At 41.9% G+C, this 18,335-nt stretch overlaps 1 protein-coding gene across 4 annotated transcripts in view; it reads right to left on the bottom strand.

The window, feature by feature from the left end:
• Positions 1 to 4,102: 4,102 nt before the first annotated feature.
• UBR2 (ubiquitin protein ligase E3 component n-recognin 2) overlaps positions 4,103 to 18,335 on the bottom strand; it is a 129,231-nt gene continuing 114,998 nt past the window's right edge. For 3 of the 4 annotated variants that reach the window (XM_049892205.1, XM_049892216.1, XM_049892227.1), the window contains exons 40-47: positions 17,505 to 17,595; positions 15,955 to 16,085; positions 14,444 to 14,552; positions 13,526 to 13,582; positions 10,370 to 10,447; positions 9,409 to 9,579; positions 7,540 to 7,641; positions 4,105 to 6,263 (exon numbers count right to left, since the gene is read on the bottom strand). In XM_049892205.1, the coding sequence (XP_049748162.1) occupies positions 6,122 to 6,263; positions 7,540 to 7,641; positions 9,409 to 9,579; positions 10,370 to 10,447; positions 13,526 to 13,582; positions 14,444 to 14,552; positions 15,955 to 16,085; positions 17,505 to 17,595 (881 nt within the window). In that variant the 3' untranslated portion in view covers positions 4,105 to 6,121. Of the gene's footprint in view, positions 6,264 to 7,539; positions 7,642 to 9,408; positions 9,580 to 10,369; positions 10,448 to 13,525; positions 13,583 to 14,443; positions 14,553 to 15,954; positions 16,086 to 17,504; positions 17,596 to 18,335 lie in introns of all 4 variants that reach the window. The other variant, XM_049892236.1, reaches the window with a different exon arrangement.

The raw sequence follows: 18,335 nt of genomic DNA, 5'->3' as shown, positions 1-18,335 counted from the left end.
AGGTCCAGAGTCCCCACCCCTCCTGAACACTGAGAAGTAGTGGACTTCAAGAAACGTGATCCCCCCTCGCCCAACTCTGAAAGTCTGAATCTCCCGAGGAGGGCACCATCTTCCAGAGACTCTTCTTGATGGTGGGATTTAAAGTTTAGGGTCTCTGGAAACATTTGGTGAACATCTGTTGAATGATTGACTCAAAATGCAAATAAATGAGCCCCTACTCTGGTCCACTGCCCTAGCATATGCCCTCATGGTACACTTAGGGGAGTACCTCCATTTTTTCCCACATTTGGGGCCTCTCAACGGATGACCACACCTAGCACAAGTCTGTCTCCAAAGCACAAGAATTCAGTTCCACCCCGAGGCTACTGGCCATACCTGAGGGCTGCTTCCCTTTTGTTTGCCTGTTATGAGCTCAAAGTTGCTTCATACAATGTCCAAAGCATCACTTGGAGTCTGAAAAATGTACTGGCCATGTTGTCACTTTTTTTTTGAATGCCAAGAATAACAGGTCGGCCATTTTGTTTGTTTAGAGGTGGGAGGTGGGGGACAGTGATACTCTTCTAAGAGTAATGGACTCTTCAAAAGCATTGAGGGCTCAAAACAGGAATTCTTCAACCATGGGGCAAGAAAACTTTAAGACAGGGGATTATTTCTCTTCCCCCAAAACACAGCTGAAGGCCTGCTTTTGTTACATTCACATGCCCTCAGTCACTTGGCCAGTAGGGAGCCACGGCGGAGGAAGTCAGATGGTTGGCAGTTCCTAGCCCTGAAGTGCAGGGTGATCTCCTTTGGCTTGTCCGTAAGCACTGGGCTAGATTACTGCCCTTCTGTGGAAGAGGTGCAAAACTCAGACAAGAGCTCCCCCATTTGAGAACAGGCCTCATCTATTTGGGGGCCCAGGGATACCCACACAGGTGGCCATGACAGGCTTCATGCACAATGCTAGATGTCCACAGTAGAGGGTGAGGTCTTGGAGAACTTCTCCCTGCAGATACTACTATGCAAAGCAGTATTTCTGGAATGCCTCCAGTGAAGATAAATCTTTGAGAGCCCACCTTCCCAAGCCAGCAAGCGCAGGAATTTTTACTTCCCTCTGGAACAAGAGAGGAAGGAAGCTTTCAGGGGAAGGAATGATTTCACTTGTGACCAAGGCAGGGCTCAGCATATTCTGGCAAGCAGATGAACAATCAAGATGCCCATTCCCACCTGGCTGAAGACCAAAGCCAGAAGGAAATGGAAAGGCAACAGCCCACGGACAATTGACCTCTGCTTCTGACCGAACAATGGTGTTGAGGAACGGATTGCTTTGGACTGTTTGGGTTCATTGCTGTCCTAAGAATTTTCAATGTGGAGAAAATAGGACTTCTGGTGTTGCCTGGGGTATGTTCCGGGCGTTAATTCTCTCAGGCAGAAGACCAGGTCACGGACGTTTGGACCCCCTGTTGGACTTTGGTCCTAGGTTCAATTTGACTTTTGAGTCTCCTTGAGACCAAGTAACGAGCTACACTGAAACTGCTGAGGGAGTCAGCCCCCTCTGACAAGGGTCCCCGAGCTCTCCTACCTTCTCAGGAATGCTGAAAACCACCATGTAACTGCTGCTCTAGGCCCACGGGTGTAACTGTGCTGTTACAGCTTTACAATAGGCATTAAATATTATATTTATGAAAATCACTTATGTTAAATGAGTGTCTTAGGCCATTCAACAACATGTACAACAGGATCTCCAACTCTAGCTAATATTTACTACTGGAAAAAAAAGGGGGGAAGAAAATGACATTAAAAAGGAAGCATTGCCAATGATCTGGGATGCCGCTTCAACAATGCAGGCGTCACCTCTCTCCCTCCTGCTGTCTCTTACTCACAAGAACAAATGACTATTAGGTTATTCAAATAGTCTTGACATTGGCTGGAGTTTGGGCCAGAACTGAATTTATTTAATACGTGGGATCTTAATTTAGTGATTTACGCAAAAATTCCATTTTTTTCCCCCCTACTCTCCCCCAAACAGGGAAATGCGTCTTCCTGGGGCCAGGTTATGGGGCAGATGGAGCAACCTGAGAGCGTGACTGCCGGTGGGAAGACCAAGGGCAAAGTGACCCAATGACAAATCCTGTCAGTTGGTCCAGAGCAGGCTTAGGGTTGACAGACCTTACCTGGGTCTTCCCAGGTAGCCAAACAGCCGCAAAAGAAATCTGGCCCCTCCCTTCTGGCCACCTACCAGTGCCCAGCAAGACTCTGGCACCAGGTTCTTCTTGTCTTTCCTTGGGCCAGTGTAAACTTGTTTCTCCCAAGGGACTACCAACAACTTTTTTGAAAAGTTCTGCCAGGCCGGCCCTGGCGTGGCATAAAAGGTAAAGACAGGGCTTTACTACTTCTTTTTAAAACATTCACTTCAAAATGAAGAAGCAGGTAATAGCTACTTATTCTGCCCCTTCAGAAAGAGGGGTGTCCTGGGATTTGTGGCCTCAGCTCAAGAACCCACTGCCTCGTGCAACATGCTTCAAGCCCAGGGCTGTGCCACCAGCAGATAAACCCTGAGTGACCTCAATACGGGTTAATCAGATTAGGAGCTTGCTCTGCACAGTCCTCTGCCACTCCTTGTCCGGGCACCTGTAATGCTAGGCCAGCAGGTTTGCAGTTTAGCCAGGGCAGGGGTATGCCAAGGCAACTTAGGGCCTCTCACTCATAAATACAGTTCTCAATGAAATGTGGCCAGCCAGCAGAGCCGTGTTAGGAACTCCAGGGGACAAAGGGAATGCCTTCCCAGTTCTCACTGGATAGAAGATTGGCTTGAAGGAACAAAACTTCAGTTCTTACCCCTGATGGCATTATATCCTATCCTCCAAATCAGAGGATGAGTGTAAACAGCAAGTTAGACAGCAGTGAACGTTGTGCTCCAAGGACGGTGTGGGTGGAGGACTAAGATACGAGAAATAACCCCCTACTTATTTACCTAATGGAAATGAAAACTTAGGCTCCTTCAGAAACCTTTACAGAAATGCTTATAGAGGCTTTATTCATAATTGTCCAAAACCGCCCAAATGTCCTTCACCTGGTAAGTACATAAACATCCTTCTGATGGAATACTACTCAGAAGTCAAAAGGAACACAACAACATGGATGACTCACTCTCGTGTATTCTTCTTCTTAGTGAAAAAGAAACCAGACTCAAAAGGCTACATATATAATACCATTTTTATAACACCCTGGGAAAGACCAAGGGGCAGAAAAAGGTCAGTGTTACCAGGGACTGAGAGTCAAGGGACATAAATGACTACAAGGAAGCCTGAGGGAACTTTCTGGGGGTAATAGAACTATTCTACTTCTTAGTTGTGGTGGTTGTTAAATGACTGTGTTTGTCAAAATGAATAAAACTGTACACTAAAAAGGGTGAATTTTACTGTGTATAAAATACCTTAATAAACTTGACTTTTACAGAAGAGTAGGGACACAGGAATCAGCATGTCAGAGGGGCTTAGTGAGTCCTGGACCTGAAGACAGCCAGACTGGGGAAGGGAGGATGCAGGGAGCAGCCTTAATTGTCAGGAGACAGGGAACACACACACCCTGGCCTCTTTCGTTTGATGCTTTCCTTCAAGACGGATGTTGAAAAGCAGGGCAGAGCTCTCATAGGCAATGACTTACCCTAAAACTAGAGTATAGTCTCCTTACTACCTGTATCTCATAAGCAGAAGAGTTTGGGGAGTGTGTAAGGACTAGGATGTGGAGGTCACCAGGTGAAGGATGAACACAAAAATTTAAACCTCGAGACAGGTCTTGGGGCTGTGGGAGAGACTTCAAGTGTCTTGTTTTCCAAGTGATTTGCAGTCCATAATGGTCCAGAAAGGTCACAAGCTGTCACAGTCAATGAATATGAAACATAATCGGCTGAAATGCTGATTAAGCTTTTCCAGGGGAGGTCAAGATGGTTTGGCTAATGGCCATAATTGACACTAATAATATAAGCATCTTAAATTTCAACCTAATACAGGTGTCCCACTTTATTTGTACCAAGGTGACATGGGGAATACTTCCATGGCATTTAAATATATACAGGTAAAACAGAAAAAGACGTAGGCTGGCCCAAGTAATGTCAACACCTAAAGCATTTATTTGGATATCTTTAAACTTTTTACATATGATACATCCCAAATTTTACAAGTTGTCCACAGATATTAAAGTTATAGTCAATTTATTAAACAGATATGATTTTCCCTGATATGGAAAGCATGTTATATAAACATTTCTACAACAGACAAAATACATGCGGAACAAATCATAAAACGAAGATGATTCGTTAGGTAGGGAAGACAACTAGCTTAACAATGTGCACGCCAGAAGGTAAAAAGTGTGTGTATGCTGCTATTTCATGTAAATTCATATTCTCTCAACGATTCCCTGACATTCTCAGAGAATGGAGGCCAGGGGCACCCTCTGTCTGTTAATCTCAGGCTTCTGTGAAGGTGGAGAGTTGTTTGCCTCTGTAGAAATGTCTACAGTACATTTAGAGAGGGAAAACCTGGTCTTACAATTTTAAACTTCAGCTTGGTGAACGTATGGAGGAAAGCCAAAAGAAGCTGGACTTAAAAGCTGAAGGAACTGAGATGTGACAGAGAGGCCAAAATAAATATTAAAATCATCATACCATCCACAAACAACCAGATCTTAAGAATGGAAGACAGGACAAAAAAGGGGGCCAAAAGATGATTTTAATCTGGGTTTTCTTCCTGTTGGTCCTCCTCTCAGCTGGGCGAGCCAGTCCCAAGCCGGAAGGGACAAGGCATCCTTCTGAGAGGAGGTGGTTCCTTCACACACTGCTGGAGAGGAGGCACTGAATACTGCTGCTGCATCCCAACGTACTTGCGCTTCAGGTTTGGGTTTCTGCCTTCCTCCTGGGTGTGCTGTGGGGTGCGCAAAGCTCAGCAGAACACAACTTATGGATGCAGTTCAAAGACAGCTGAGTGAAAGGGTCACTTGCATTGGTTAAAAAAAACTTCAAGAGCCAAAATTATTCATTTGTCCCCTAGCCCCACCTTAGGGAGGCTCAGAGTTTATTTCTCCATTAAATCTGCCACCACTCTCGGTGAGTATTCAAGCTTTCAAACAAGAGGGGTTGTGTGGTATATAATGGTTATAAGCTATTTTACTAAGTGGCTATCATTCTAGGAAGGCACCTCTTAGTAAGAACAATGTTTTTCTAAAAAAAAAGCCTGGGTGCACAGGCTGCCCCAGGAACTACGAGACCAGCAGGTAAGCAGCAACTCCTCCACCCCAGGAAATGCCAGAAGGGGTGGGGGTGCGGCAATCTCAAAACACCAGGTTCTCATTCTTCCACGAGTGTTTGATTCTAGATGCGCACACTCTTTCAATTTAGTTGTAGAAATGATACCAGAGAACAGTACTGTCTGAAAAATTAGAATATATCATTTTCTTAAAAAGCCCTTTAAAATGAGTTTTTTTCTCTCAAAGCCAAAAGTCTCACTAAAAAAAAAAAACAACTGTCTATAGCACTAAAACAGCACCCAGTACACCACCTCCCCCAATCCTCCCAATGGGCTCCTCCCTCGGGTACCTCCCAGCCCTCTCACAGCAGATGGAGACAGGAATACCAGCTTCACAATCGACTGCCTTGCTCTGGAGCTAGGAGCTCTTTAGCAAGGAGATAATCAACCCAGTCCCAGTGCTGAGTCACTGAGAGGGACCACGAAGTGTGACCTCAAAACACCAGAGACTTGGCTTCCTGCCTCTTCGAGATCCGCTCTGGGCCTGCAGTTCATTGCAATCACGGATGCAAAATGGCTCAGGTTGACCCAGTCAGACTTCTGAGTTGAGTCAGGCTTCCACAACAGATAGCTGGGCTCAGGAAGAGAAGCTCCTTGCTGGGCCCTAAAACCCGACCAGTTACATCTGAGGCAAACAGCAAATGATGCATGGGAATCTGCCGACGAGGATGGTGTTCGTCTAGTCCCTAGGGCCAGAAACTATAAAAATAAAACTGGGAAGAAAAGCTTAAACAAACAATTTATTTCCAAATTCAGTAGACCTTATTTCCTACTGTCTTTCTTGAAAAGCCAACTGGGTTACAAAAGAATCAAAGTTTGTGTTTTTGGTAGTGAAACCCTTATAAGTGCTGCCAGTCGATGCCAACCAGGGTCTGATTTGCTTCCTGAGCGTGTCCGATTTCCTCCGTGATGCTGTGCTGCTGCCAGAGCTTCTGAATCTTCTTAAATCGCTCTGTGCACAAGTGTAAAGGATTGCCCCGTCTGCAGAGAAGACACATGTATCAAGATGTCCTCTACTTACACATATGTTTACCCTAGCCCTTCCTGACTGACGAAAGGTTACAAGTTATTGATCTTAGACCCTCTGCGAAACTTCTGTTCAGCAAGTGACTGCGGATATTAACACATTAGCTGGACTCGTGTCTGCTGAAAAGAAAAAATACACAAGCCACACTTACCCAAAGTGGGAGTGAGAAATAGGGTGGGGGTGGGACAGGAGGGCTTAGGTTGAGAGGCTGACACTACCCCATTCATTGCCCAAAAAGGGGAGAAGGTGAAGGAGAATTACAGGGGCACAAATGTTCCTCAGAGTGCTGAGTCTTTCAGCCACAGCATAAGCAAAGAGCAGTCAAACGGGAGTGACTTCTGTCTTTAATCATCAGCACAAGTTTCGGTGATCTTATGCCTGGGCCAAGTGCTCTGAGCTGTGCACCTCTGTACCCCAGTCAGAGCTTACCCCCTCTCACTCTCTACCCATGGCCGCTCCTCCTGAGGGCCCACACTCCTTGGCCAGGTGGCACATGCCTTGCAACCTTGCAGCCAAATACCTGGGGCAGCTTAGCTACTTCTCTTGCTGTGGTTTTCAGGCCTTCAACTTCCCTTCCTAAGGCTGCACACTGTATATTAAAACTCTGACCTCCTTTTGAGGAAAAAGCAATAGTCTAAATAAAGTTCCTTAACAGTGCTTGAGGAAAATGGTTAGCGTTTTGCTTATGATATAATAGAAGCTACCACATTAAGAGTGACTAAGTCCCCAAATACTGTCACATTGCTCCGTATGTTCTAAATCTTAGTCCCCCAGAGGTTTTTACGTAAGACAAGAATGTCTGTTATCAATTAAGATACGCTCTTTTATATCACATGAATAATGCCAGGGTCTCCCCTATATAAAGCCAAAGAAGTCAGAATGGCCATCTGGTAGTGTTTTATTTTATTTTAATTTTGATGGCATGTGGCAATTCAAACAATTCTTTGGAGTAATAAGTGAAAAAAGTTGTGCTCTACCCCATTCTTCTCCTTATTTACCTGATGGCCCTTCATGGCACTTTGGGAGCTGGGAAAAGAAGGTCAAACTAGGTAGTCATGGTGTCATCCTTAGGAAAGGGCCACAGATCACCAAACCCACTCTGCCAAATCACCTAAGCTCCTTGGTTGTCTTTAGGGCTGACTTCAGGGCCACACAGTTCATTTTGTTCACCATGTACTGAAGGGCTCTAGAAGACCAGAGCCAGCCAACGCAGCCAGGCTGGGCCCTTACCTGAGTCCCTGGTCGGTCTCCCCATAGTCATCAAGGTAAGGAGGAGCATAAAAACAGCCTTTGGTTTTCCCGGCTAAAAACAGCACCTGACATTCCCGTACTCTGTAGAGAGACCATTTATAATAGCATTTAGACAACGGTCAGCAAGGTTTATAGGAGCCCTGGTCACACAGTGGTTAAAGCGCTCGACTACTAACCAAAAGGCTGGCAGTCTGAGTCCACTAATCACTCGGCAGGGAACAGATATGGCTCCCTAAAGATTACAGCTTTGGAAACCCTATGGGGCAGTTCTACTTTGTCACATAGGGTCGCTATGAATCAGGATTGACTCAACTGCAATGGGTTTGGTTGGATTAAGCAAGGCTTGGGTTCAGTTCCACATGGACTGAAGTCTCATAAAAATAAAAGCAGTGCTAGAAGAGAACGGCATTTGCAGCAGAGACACTGAAGAGTATCAACACATCTGTCCAAGTTTTCAAAATAACACAAATGATTGTATGGTAACTCAGTACAGCAATGGGGAAGGACACCTAGGATTAGGAACTGACAACTCAAATGACAGCAATAATTAAAAAACTGTCAAGTGTGAGAAAGATAATTAACTTCTAAACATAAAATAGGTGCTGATATTTGAACCACTATTATGAGGAAATTATCCACCTAAAAAAAAGGTGCACAAACATAATGAATTAGGTTGAGACACAAGGCTACTCACTTTGTATATGACCAAAAGAATCTGGAAATATGCCGTTTTTACATTTCTCCCAAGGTCTATTTAAAAATTTGTCCCTGATCCCTCAGAGATTTGCCTGACATTCATATCATAGCATATATTTTTCTTACCCATCTTTTTTTTGGTAATAGCCTGATTTTTTTATTATTGTAAACAATATATACTGTATAACACGAAATCTGCCAACTCAACATTTTTTCCATTCATAATTCAATGACACTAATTACATTAATCATATTCTGCAACCAATATCTGTTGCCAAGTTTTTCATCACCGCAGATACTCAATGCTTCCTATTCAATGGTGGGTCATGTGGGTCATTTAGCATGGTGTGATGCTTCTCCTCGTTGAGTTGTGGTTATTATGTAGAGGGTATATATTGTGGTGATTAACACATTTAGTCCTATGGGAAAAATAGTAATAGTATTGTAGTAAGATTGGACCATGAAAATGATGTTGTGATAATAAACAGTTCTCCAGTTAGATTGATGGTGTGCCATTTTGCATTTCCACCAGCAATGGATGAGAGATACAATTTCTACACGTGGTCTCTAACATTTGTTATTTTCCATTTTTTAAATCTTAGCCATCACAGTGGGGGAAAAGTGGTATCTCGTTGGGTTTTGAATTGAATCTCCCTAGTTCCATGACAGCAGGTTTTTGTTTGCTTTGTTGACTACTGCATTCTCAATGCCTAGTGCATAGTTGGCACTAGATAAATATTTATCAAATGCATACAACTATTTATGTTAACCTGTGGCATGTATGAATAGAGATAAAGTCCAAAAGCCAGGAGAATATAACAAAAGGGCAATTCTGACTGGATTTGTGTGTGGGGGGGAAACCAGGAACAGCTGAAAGTTTCACATCAGAATGAGACATGAAGAAAGGAGAACAGAATTGTGACCTCAGGGGTGGGAGTATGAGTAGTAGGATGATGCAACAGAAGGGCCAACACAGAGTTAGCATGTGTCAAACGTGAGACTTTAGACAGGCTTCCCATGTTCTCCAATTGAGTAAAATATATAAGAACAGTGGTCTTAAAATCCTCTGCAGTGTACTAGTCTTGTGCCACCACCTCAACAGGCACATGATAAAGCAGGTCCAACGCTAAGACGCTCCCTGCAGGGCCTTACCTCAGGAAGATGCCCACCCCAGAGCCACAGGAGTAGGTGTGGGCTGTGCAGGCTCCCACATCCTCCCCTTCCAGCTCTGTCTGACAGCAGTAGCTCTGGGAGCACAGCAGGGTTCCACAGACAAGGCACAGCGTGGGGGCTCTGCTCTTGTCCCCACCTGATTTGGGGCACCTCCATGGGACAAAGAAAACATAAGTTTTTCTCAAAAATGGAGAAGAACTTTACAATATCAAGTAGAGCTAAAGATGCATATATCCTAAAATAGGGAGTAGGGAACCTTTTGCACATACACCAAGAACCATGCCCTGGAAACAATTCAATAATTATCAGTGGGAGAAAAGATAAATAAAATCATCAATAGCAGAAAAAGAGAAATAAACTGTGCTTTGTCATATAATACTATCCACAGCAGTAAAACAATCTACAAATTAAAGAGGTAAATGTCAATATGGATAAATCTTACAAATAACGCTGACTGAAGAAGGTGGTACAACTTAAACCCTAACCATACAAAATAATATAGTTGCTTAGGAACAGAAACAGATACAGTTAACGTACAGATGCAGAGGAATGATTACTATCACGCTGAGGACAGTGGATCTCTGCAGGGAAAAGGGGAGGCAACGCAGAAGGGACACGCAGGGAGCTTCAATGGTCTAGGTGATGTTTAATTTCTTGTACTGCTGTATTATTCTTTATGCTGCTTGTATATGGAATATTTAATAATATGTTAAAATTGCTAAGGACATTTATTACTTTGAACTGCAAAATTATTATTTCTTATTCTGAAACATGGTAGAATGATGCTTATACAAGGAGCTAGCAGTGTAATATACTACTGGTGTTATCATTTCCCTACCCAAACAGGATAAAGAACAACAAAAAATTCCTCAGATTCTTTGTAGAAAGGTGAACGTTTCTAGTGGTAGGAAAAGCTCAATACTCTAATATCAAAACTTACGAGAAATTAGATGCTTGGTTAATGAGGCTGCTGTAATCCTCTGGTAGGTCTATTAATTTGTTAGATTCTCTTGGATAGCTAAAAAAGGAAAAAAGAAATCCAGATAAGACGAGGTCATACATATTATAATGACAACAGGATAACTCAACGTAGCCAAAACAAAGGAAAACTTTGAACCTGAGTGATCATGTACTACCACAGTGGTGTAAGATGCCAGAGTAAAAAAAAAAAAAGCACTCTCAGTGACACAATGCCTTAGGGGATTTGTACTTGAAAAGCTCAGAATAAATTAACAGGACTGTAGCAATGGTACTTAGTACCTGCCCCAACCCCAAACCAAACCTACTGTTGTCTGCTGGATTCTGACAGCGATCCTACAGGACAGAACAGACCTGTCCCATAGGGTTTCCAAGGCTGTAAATCTTTACAGATGTGAACTGCCCCATCTTTCTCCTGCAGAGCGGCTGGTAGGTTCAAACTACAGACTTTTCAGTTAGCAGCTGAGTGCTTAACCACTGAGCCACCAGGGCTCTTGTATCTGCCTATATAAGTGCAAATTTAGTAGCTCTGGGAAGTAAGTGAGGGGTAGAAAAGGATATTTACCCCTGGGCTTCTACCTAACCAACACAGTAATATAGAGCCCAACCACAGGACTTAGGATCTAGAAGACAGAAAAGGTATGTAGGCTTATTAGGAGCCCTGGTGGCACAGTGGTTAAGAGCTCGGCTGCTAGCCAAAAGGTTGGCAGTTCAAATCTACCAGCTGCTCCTTGGAAATTCGATAGGGCAGTCCTACTCCTATAGGGTCACTCTGAATTGGAATCGAACTGATGGCAATGGGTTTTTTTAAGGCAGAAATGAGTTGGAGGAGAGGAGGCAGTAGGAGACGGGTTTTCTTTAAATTAGAGATACCAGGCCACTTTGATTCTGCCACGCAAGTTAATTCAGACAAAATTTAGATCCAAATTCAATTAGCACTTGAGGACCTGGTCTCAGTGTTAGCCACTTCATCTGCCCAACATGAGAGATGAGGTAGTACTTTACCTACTGCAAAGATATATGGATTTAACCTGAGAGGGTAAAACTTTATAGACAGTAGTTCTTAGTCAGGGTTGCATATAAGAACCACTTGAGGAATTTGGGGGGAATATACATGCTGGGACCCTCTGTGGATAATAACTGGCATAAATGTGATCCCCAAATGTGAGGAGTAATCAAATCCCCACGTTCCCCCTTCTCCATCCTTTGTGAAACCAGCTGCCCACACAGTACTTTCTCTCTTTGACCCTAGCCACTTGGAGCTAAGGCAGGTCTCACAAGTTAAAAGGACACTGTCCTTCAGATTGCTAAATAGGCAGATGCCAATTTCAAGTTTGGGGAATTCACGTAACACCCCAAACTTCTGACCTACTGGTCACGGATTTGCAGTTTTCTCACTACCCCTTCAGGATGCTAGCTGCAGGCTTGGGGGTCTCCTTGGGTCCCCTCATTTTTACCTGCTGACTCCCCCTACCCTACTCCTTCGTGTTTGATTTGTTGGAACATCTCACAGGACTCATACAAAGTACTATACTTATAGACTATAGCAAAAGAATACAAATCAGGATCGTCATTAGGAAGAAACGCGTGGGCGAGGTCTGGGAGCTTCCACCTCCCAAAGAGGCTGCATCACCCTCCCTTTACCAACCAGGAAGCTCTGAGCCTCAGCATTTAGGGCTTCCATCAGCCAGTCATGATTGAGTCCTCATGCATATACATGATAGGCTAAAGCATGCCTCCTGAGGTTAGCTGAATTGACCTACCAGGTGAATCTTTTCTGGTCTGGCCAGCACCCACTCATTAGCACAAATCCTCATGTGGGGCCTGGAGGTTTCAGATAAAGGAACCTCAATTACTCCCAGGGTTACTTCAACAGAAAGCATGGGCAAAGGCCAAAACAGTTTTCCATTACTACACAGACCCAAATTTTAGAGAAACTCGATTTGGTAGGAAGAAGCTGGAGTATTTTTTTTAAAGTTTCTAAGGTTATACTAAGGAGCCCCAGTGGCACAACTGGCAAGCACTCTCAGCTGCTAACCAATAGGTTGGCAGTTCAAACCCACCAGTGGCTCTGAGGGAGAAAAGACCTGGTAATCTGCTCCCATAAAGATTATAGCCTAGGAAACCCTATGGGGCAGTTCTACTCTGTCCCATAGGGTTGCTATGAGTCAGAATCAACTCAGTGGGACACAACCATGTTATACTGATATGCACTTCAAACTGAGAACTACTGTACTGCGTTTTCTGGCTACAGGGTTGAGCCATAAGAACTGCTGATGTTCAACCATATTTGACTTATAAAAATTGGAATTTCATATGGTTCAACCCAATAAAAACACCAGGGGCTAGTGATATCACAAAAAGAGATGATCTGACATCATTGTATGCCTTCTTGTGAAGCATACATACCTCCTATAAAGTATTACTGGGAAAACAAAAACAACCTGAACCTGATCAAGCCTCTAAGAGCTAATTATAGAAAGCAGCTCACAGAAGAACACGACAGCACCATGGGGACATAGAAAAATTCAGGCTGTAGAAAACTCTACAGGACATTTGATGCAATTTCTTTAACAAATAAACAGGAAGAAGGACCTAGAGTTTAAAAGAGACCTAAGAGATACACCAACCAATTGTAATATATAAACCTTATTTGGATCTTGGTTCAAACAAATAAACTGTAAACATAAAAATGACTGGCCACGATTTGATAATAACTGAAGTTAAGTGACAGGTACACAAGTTCTCATTATATGATTCTCCCTACTTTCCGACAGTTTGAAATTTTCCATAATAAAGGATTTTAAAAGAGAGAGAAAGCACTTAGGAAAACCTGGAAAGGGACCTACATTTTTTAAAATCAAATATTCTAAAATATAATAATAATTTTGTTTCCTCTGCCAAGAATAATGTACCATACCATATTTATATTCATAATTCTGATGTTTTTACAAATTCTTATCACTAGACTAATAAAAAAGAAAGCATGAGGGCAAGAAGTCCCACCTCTTGGAATCACTGAAGGCTTGGGAAGTCAGCTTCCAAGGAAGACAGCTCTTACATCCTGCTTTCTCCCTACCTCCCACCCCAACCAAGTCTTTAACAATCTTTAACTTACCTTATAGCATCTCTTTCACCTTCTAGGTATCTTTTAACTTCATTGTTATGACACCAACTTGAATATAAGCAGAGGAAAAATAAAAAAAAAACCTAAAACATCTTTACTTTTAAATGGCTAAAAGAATTTTTCCCCCTTCTAAATCCAGTAATAAAAAAATAACTTTCTTGGGTTAATATGATACACTTTGCCTAACCAAAGGAACTGAAAGAAATTCCATATCTTGCCTGCAACTTTTAAAATCAGAAGAATATGACCTGTGACTTGATGTATTAACTTGCAACTACATACACTATAAAAAAAAAAAACCTGTTGCTGTTGAGTCGATCCCGACTCATAGCGACCCTATAGGACAGTGTAGCACTGCTCCATAGGAGCACCTGGTGGATTGGAACTGCCGACCTTTTGGTTAGCAGCCGTAGCTCTTAACCACTATGTCACTAGGGTTTTCACATACACTATAACCTCACTAATCTGGACACTCTGGAAAAACCAGTCTAAATTAACGACGAACTCTTATTATCTGGAGCTAGAACACCCATGTTTAATCTTAACTCAGTAACTTCACATGATTCTTAAATAGATCGAATTCTCTAGGTTTCTATTTTCTCAAACATAAAGTGAGGGTAAACCAAAAAAAAAAAAAAAAAAAACAAAACCCATTGCTGTCAAGTCAATTCCAACTCATAGCAACCCTACAGGACAGAGTAGAGCTGCCCCATATGGTAAATTCACTAGCCTGGCAAAAATCTTACCACAAAGGTAAACCCTTAGAGCTAAGAAGGCCTACTCATTACAGTTTAAATTACACAGATCGAATTCGGCCAGGCTCATTATCTGACAATTTTGCCAAATACGTAATAAAGTTTGGTTCTGTATAAATAGTCAATATAATGAAGTAAAGTGTATAATTATTACCTTTCAATCAGTGAATTCATTATCTCACTATTTTCTTGAAAAAGGCAAATGAGGTTGCTTGGTAGGGAAAGATAGTTACATAAGTGCTCAAAATGGCTTGTTCCAATAACTGCAAATGTAGAAGAAGACAAACTTAATGCTTATAACAAGTAAGAGTAGGTCCTGCATGGGAGTAAGCAACAGTAGGGCTTGAAAAGCCAACCAACCCACCAAAATTCAAGAGTTCAAATTTGCTGGATACATAACTTAGGAAGTTAACAGGATGGTACAGGGTAGGACTCCACAGGAAATGACACAGGGATAGAGTGGAATCAGGCAGTTCCTACACTGAACAGTTCACAATTTTCTGGTGTCTCAGCTTTACCATTTGTAAAATGGTATATATACCTGCATGATCTACTTCATGGGCCTACTTCAAATATTAAATGACAAAAATAATGTATAGGTGCTCTGGAAAAGTATAAAGCAATACAGAAATGTAAGTTGGTTTTATTATGATAGGTGGATTTAAATAGTATCTGTAATCACCATTGCAAATTTGGAAGTCTACACTCTTCTATATGGTGGCTGGGCAACTGGGTGAATAAAGGTGCCAGTCGGTACGTTTAAAGAGCAGCATGAAGGCCCTCTATGATCAGTGCCAGGTGCTATGAGAATACAGAAATATGATAAACTTTCAATCTACCTTTATACTCCTTTTATGAAATGAATTAAAACAGAATATAGAAAGAGGTGTGGAACAACAGTCCCCACATTAAAATCAGATTCATGTGCAATTATTATTTAATGTTTAATGGCACATTTACTGAGATCCAAATAAAATCAGATTTATATACAAATATGCATTTTTATTCTATAAACATGAACATCACTGTCATGAACTCAATTATGTCCCCCCAAAAATGTGTGTATCAACTTGGTTAGGCCATGATTCCCAGTATTCTGTGGCTGTCCTTCATTTTGTGATTGCAACTTTACGTTAGAGAGGATTAGGGTGGGACTGTAACACCCTTACCTGGTCATATCCCTGCTCCAATGGAAGGGGAGTTTCCCTGGGGTGTGGCCTGCACCACCTTTTATTGCTCAAGAGATAAAAGGAAAGGGAAGCAAGCAGAGAGGGGGACCTCATACCACCAAGAAAGCAGCACCGGGAGCAGAGCACATCCTTTGAAACCGGGGTCCCTGCAACCTGAGGAGCTCCTTGATCATGGGAAGATTGAGGACAAGGACCTTCCTCCAGAGGCAACAGAGAGAGAAAGCCTTCCCCTGGAGCCAATGCCCTTAATTTGGCCTACTTTACTGTGAAGAAATAAACTTCTCTTTGTTAAAGCCATCCACTTGTGGTATTTCTGTTACAGCAGCACTAGATGACTAAGACAACCACCACAGTCAATAAGCTGTGTTTTAACATTTTTAATTGGCCCTCATTTTTGCAAGTCATTTTTCATTCTAAACTTTTGGGGTAAAAGACTACAAACAGTTCCTACATTTTGAAAGAAATGAGAAATTACCTTGAACTTCAGATGGGGAAGGAACTCCATTTAAGTAATGAAAAAACAACGCAGAACACTTCAGGAAAGGCGTGATTCCAGCTCTGACACTCCTCCACAGATGCCAGGCTGAGGGTGTTTCTTTCAAGGCACTACAAGAGAGAAAAGTCATTATTGGGAGATTTCATAAGAAAAGGCCATTCTAGCTAGAGTAGTGTGAAAACAGAGATGGCTGCTATTTGGAACCGAGGGCACATGTGCTTAAGAGGTGAGTTAGCAGACTAGCCGAAGCCCTGACTGCTAGAGGATGTCAGGTACGGACGGTGACACAGCCTCCAATTCTGTTATTAAAATTTATAAAAGTGACACAGAGCCACGTAAGGAGAATACTGGGAAAATAAAAAACCATCAACTATTTCAGGACTTTATATTAATGAGTATTATTCTGGCATACTATTTTCACACTGAACTGTTGTAATAAATGAAATTTAAAATTAACATGTGGTTTAGAACTTCATAAACCGTAACTTCTAATGGATTTGTAATATTCTGGAACACATCAACCCTAACCTATACCAACTTATTCTCTCTCTCACATTGTTTTTCATTCTTTGCTAATATAAATAATATCAGGGAGTACTTCCTTATGCCTATAGGTTTTTCTACATGTTGGATCATTTTGTTAGTGTGGATTCTCCAAAATGGAATAATAGTCAAAGAACAAATATTTTTATAGGTTATTCACATCTGCTGTCAAAAAGCTAAGTGGAACTGTTGTACCAAATTACAGGGACTCCAACACTATGTGAATTTCTAATAATTTTAGTGCACTTTGGCTAGTCCTAGATTACCTTCAAAGTGTATTATGCTAATTTGCAATTTTTTTATTTCTAGTAAGACAACAAATGTTGAGAACAGCAATTTCCAAAGTATGCTTCATGTTGCCATTAGTCCATGCCAGATCCTCTGAACAAAGGAAGGGTTCCGTGGCCAAAATAATTGGGGAAGCTCTGCATATTACATCTGTCTTAGAGGTTCCCAACATATTTCAGTATGCTAAAAGTTCTGTGAAATCCCACCAATCATTTCTCCTACCTCCTCTTCCTCTTTTTTTTCCTTAAATTTTGTGGTAATGTATATACACCATATTTTTACACAAATAACGCACATTTTCTGCATTTGTTTGCCAGCTGTGCCCTCCCACTGCGAGGCACCCTCACAAGTGCTGCCATGCCAATTCTCTTCCATAAGTTGCTGTAAAAAAAATTAGCACAGTATGCTTGAGAAAATACCTTGTGGGGGGAGGGCACGCAGGTAAGCAAACACAGAAAGGCACGAATTATTTGTGTAAAATACAGTAAATAACAAAACATTTGCTGTCTCGGCCATTTTTACATGTATAATTCTGTGACATTGATTACAGTTGCTATATTGTGCGACCATCACCCACCTTCTTTTCTAAATACATTAGTTGACAGTAATTTCCTTTATTTAATGACTCAATTCCTTTTTCATGTTATCACCCATGAATATTTGGGGAAATGCCTGTCATATAAAAATTATGATCTCACCTTCCTGTATACTGGTGAAGTGTTTTATACAAATCAAGAACTGCTAGTTCTTCTTCACCAATAGGATTTTCTTGATCCATGCCATTTTCTCCTGAAAAATAAGGAAATATTAGCACTCCGTATTTGCCTATTAAGTGCTGTCAACACAACTGCTGTCTAAATCATTTAAGCACTCATATATTTATCCACTAACACATAATATGAACACACTCTCAGAAAACATGAAGAATTTAATACCTGAGGTGTGAACACAGTATTGATCTCCATCAGAACCAGAGAGCCAGTGGGCTCTGGGAGAGGAAGCCAATGTGCTTCAGGGTGCCAAATGGCCTGCTGGGGTAAAATCACTAAATATATAGTCTTAAAATGTTGTAAAAACAGGAAGCTTGAATGCAAAACATAATTTAATGATGAACTCATGAGGGCATTAAGAAACATGTAAGCTAAAACAAAACTGACATCCTAAAATTTAAAATTCTAAGAGGCTTAACCACTATGCTACTTAAATATCACTGAACTTATGAAATAAAAAGTATAGGAACATTCACACTGCTAGGGGGGTTTAAGATGAGAAAGAAATGTGCTTCAAAAAGCAGCCTAAACCAGAGATTCCATCAGCTTGAGATCTGAAGAACTAGATGGTGCCTAGCTACCACCAGTACTGCCCTGAAAGGGAACGTGACAGAGAATCCCTGATGGAGCAGGTGAGAAGTGTGGAGCAGAACCCAAATTCACGTAAAAAGACCAGACTTGATGGTCTGACTGAGACTGGAGGAACCCCCGAAGCCAAGGCCCTAAGATGCTCTGTTAACCAGAACCAAAATCATTCCC

Source organism: Elephas maximus, chromosome 1, assembly GCF_024166365.1.
Source record: "Elephas maximus indicus isolate mEleMax1 chromosome 1, mEleMax1 primary haplotype, whole genome shotgun sequence".
Lineage (NCBI taxonomy): Eukaryota > Metazoa > Chordata > Mammalia > Proboscidea > Elephantidae > Elephas > Elephas maximus.
The sequence above is the reverse complement of the archived record's forward strand: the minus strand, read 5'-3'. Positions and strand labels throughout refer to the sequence as shown.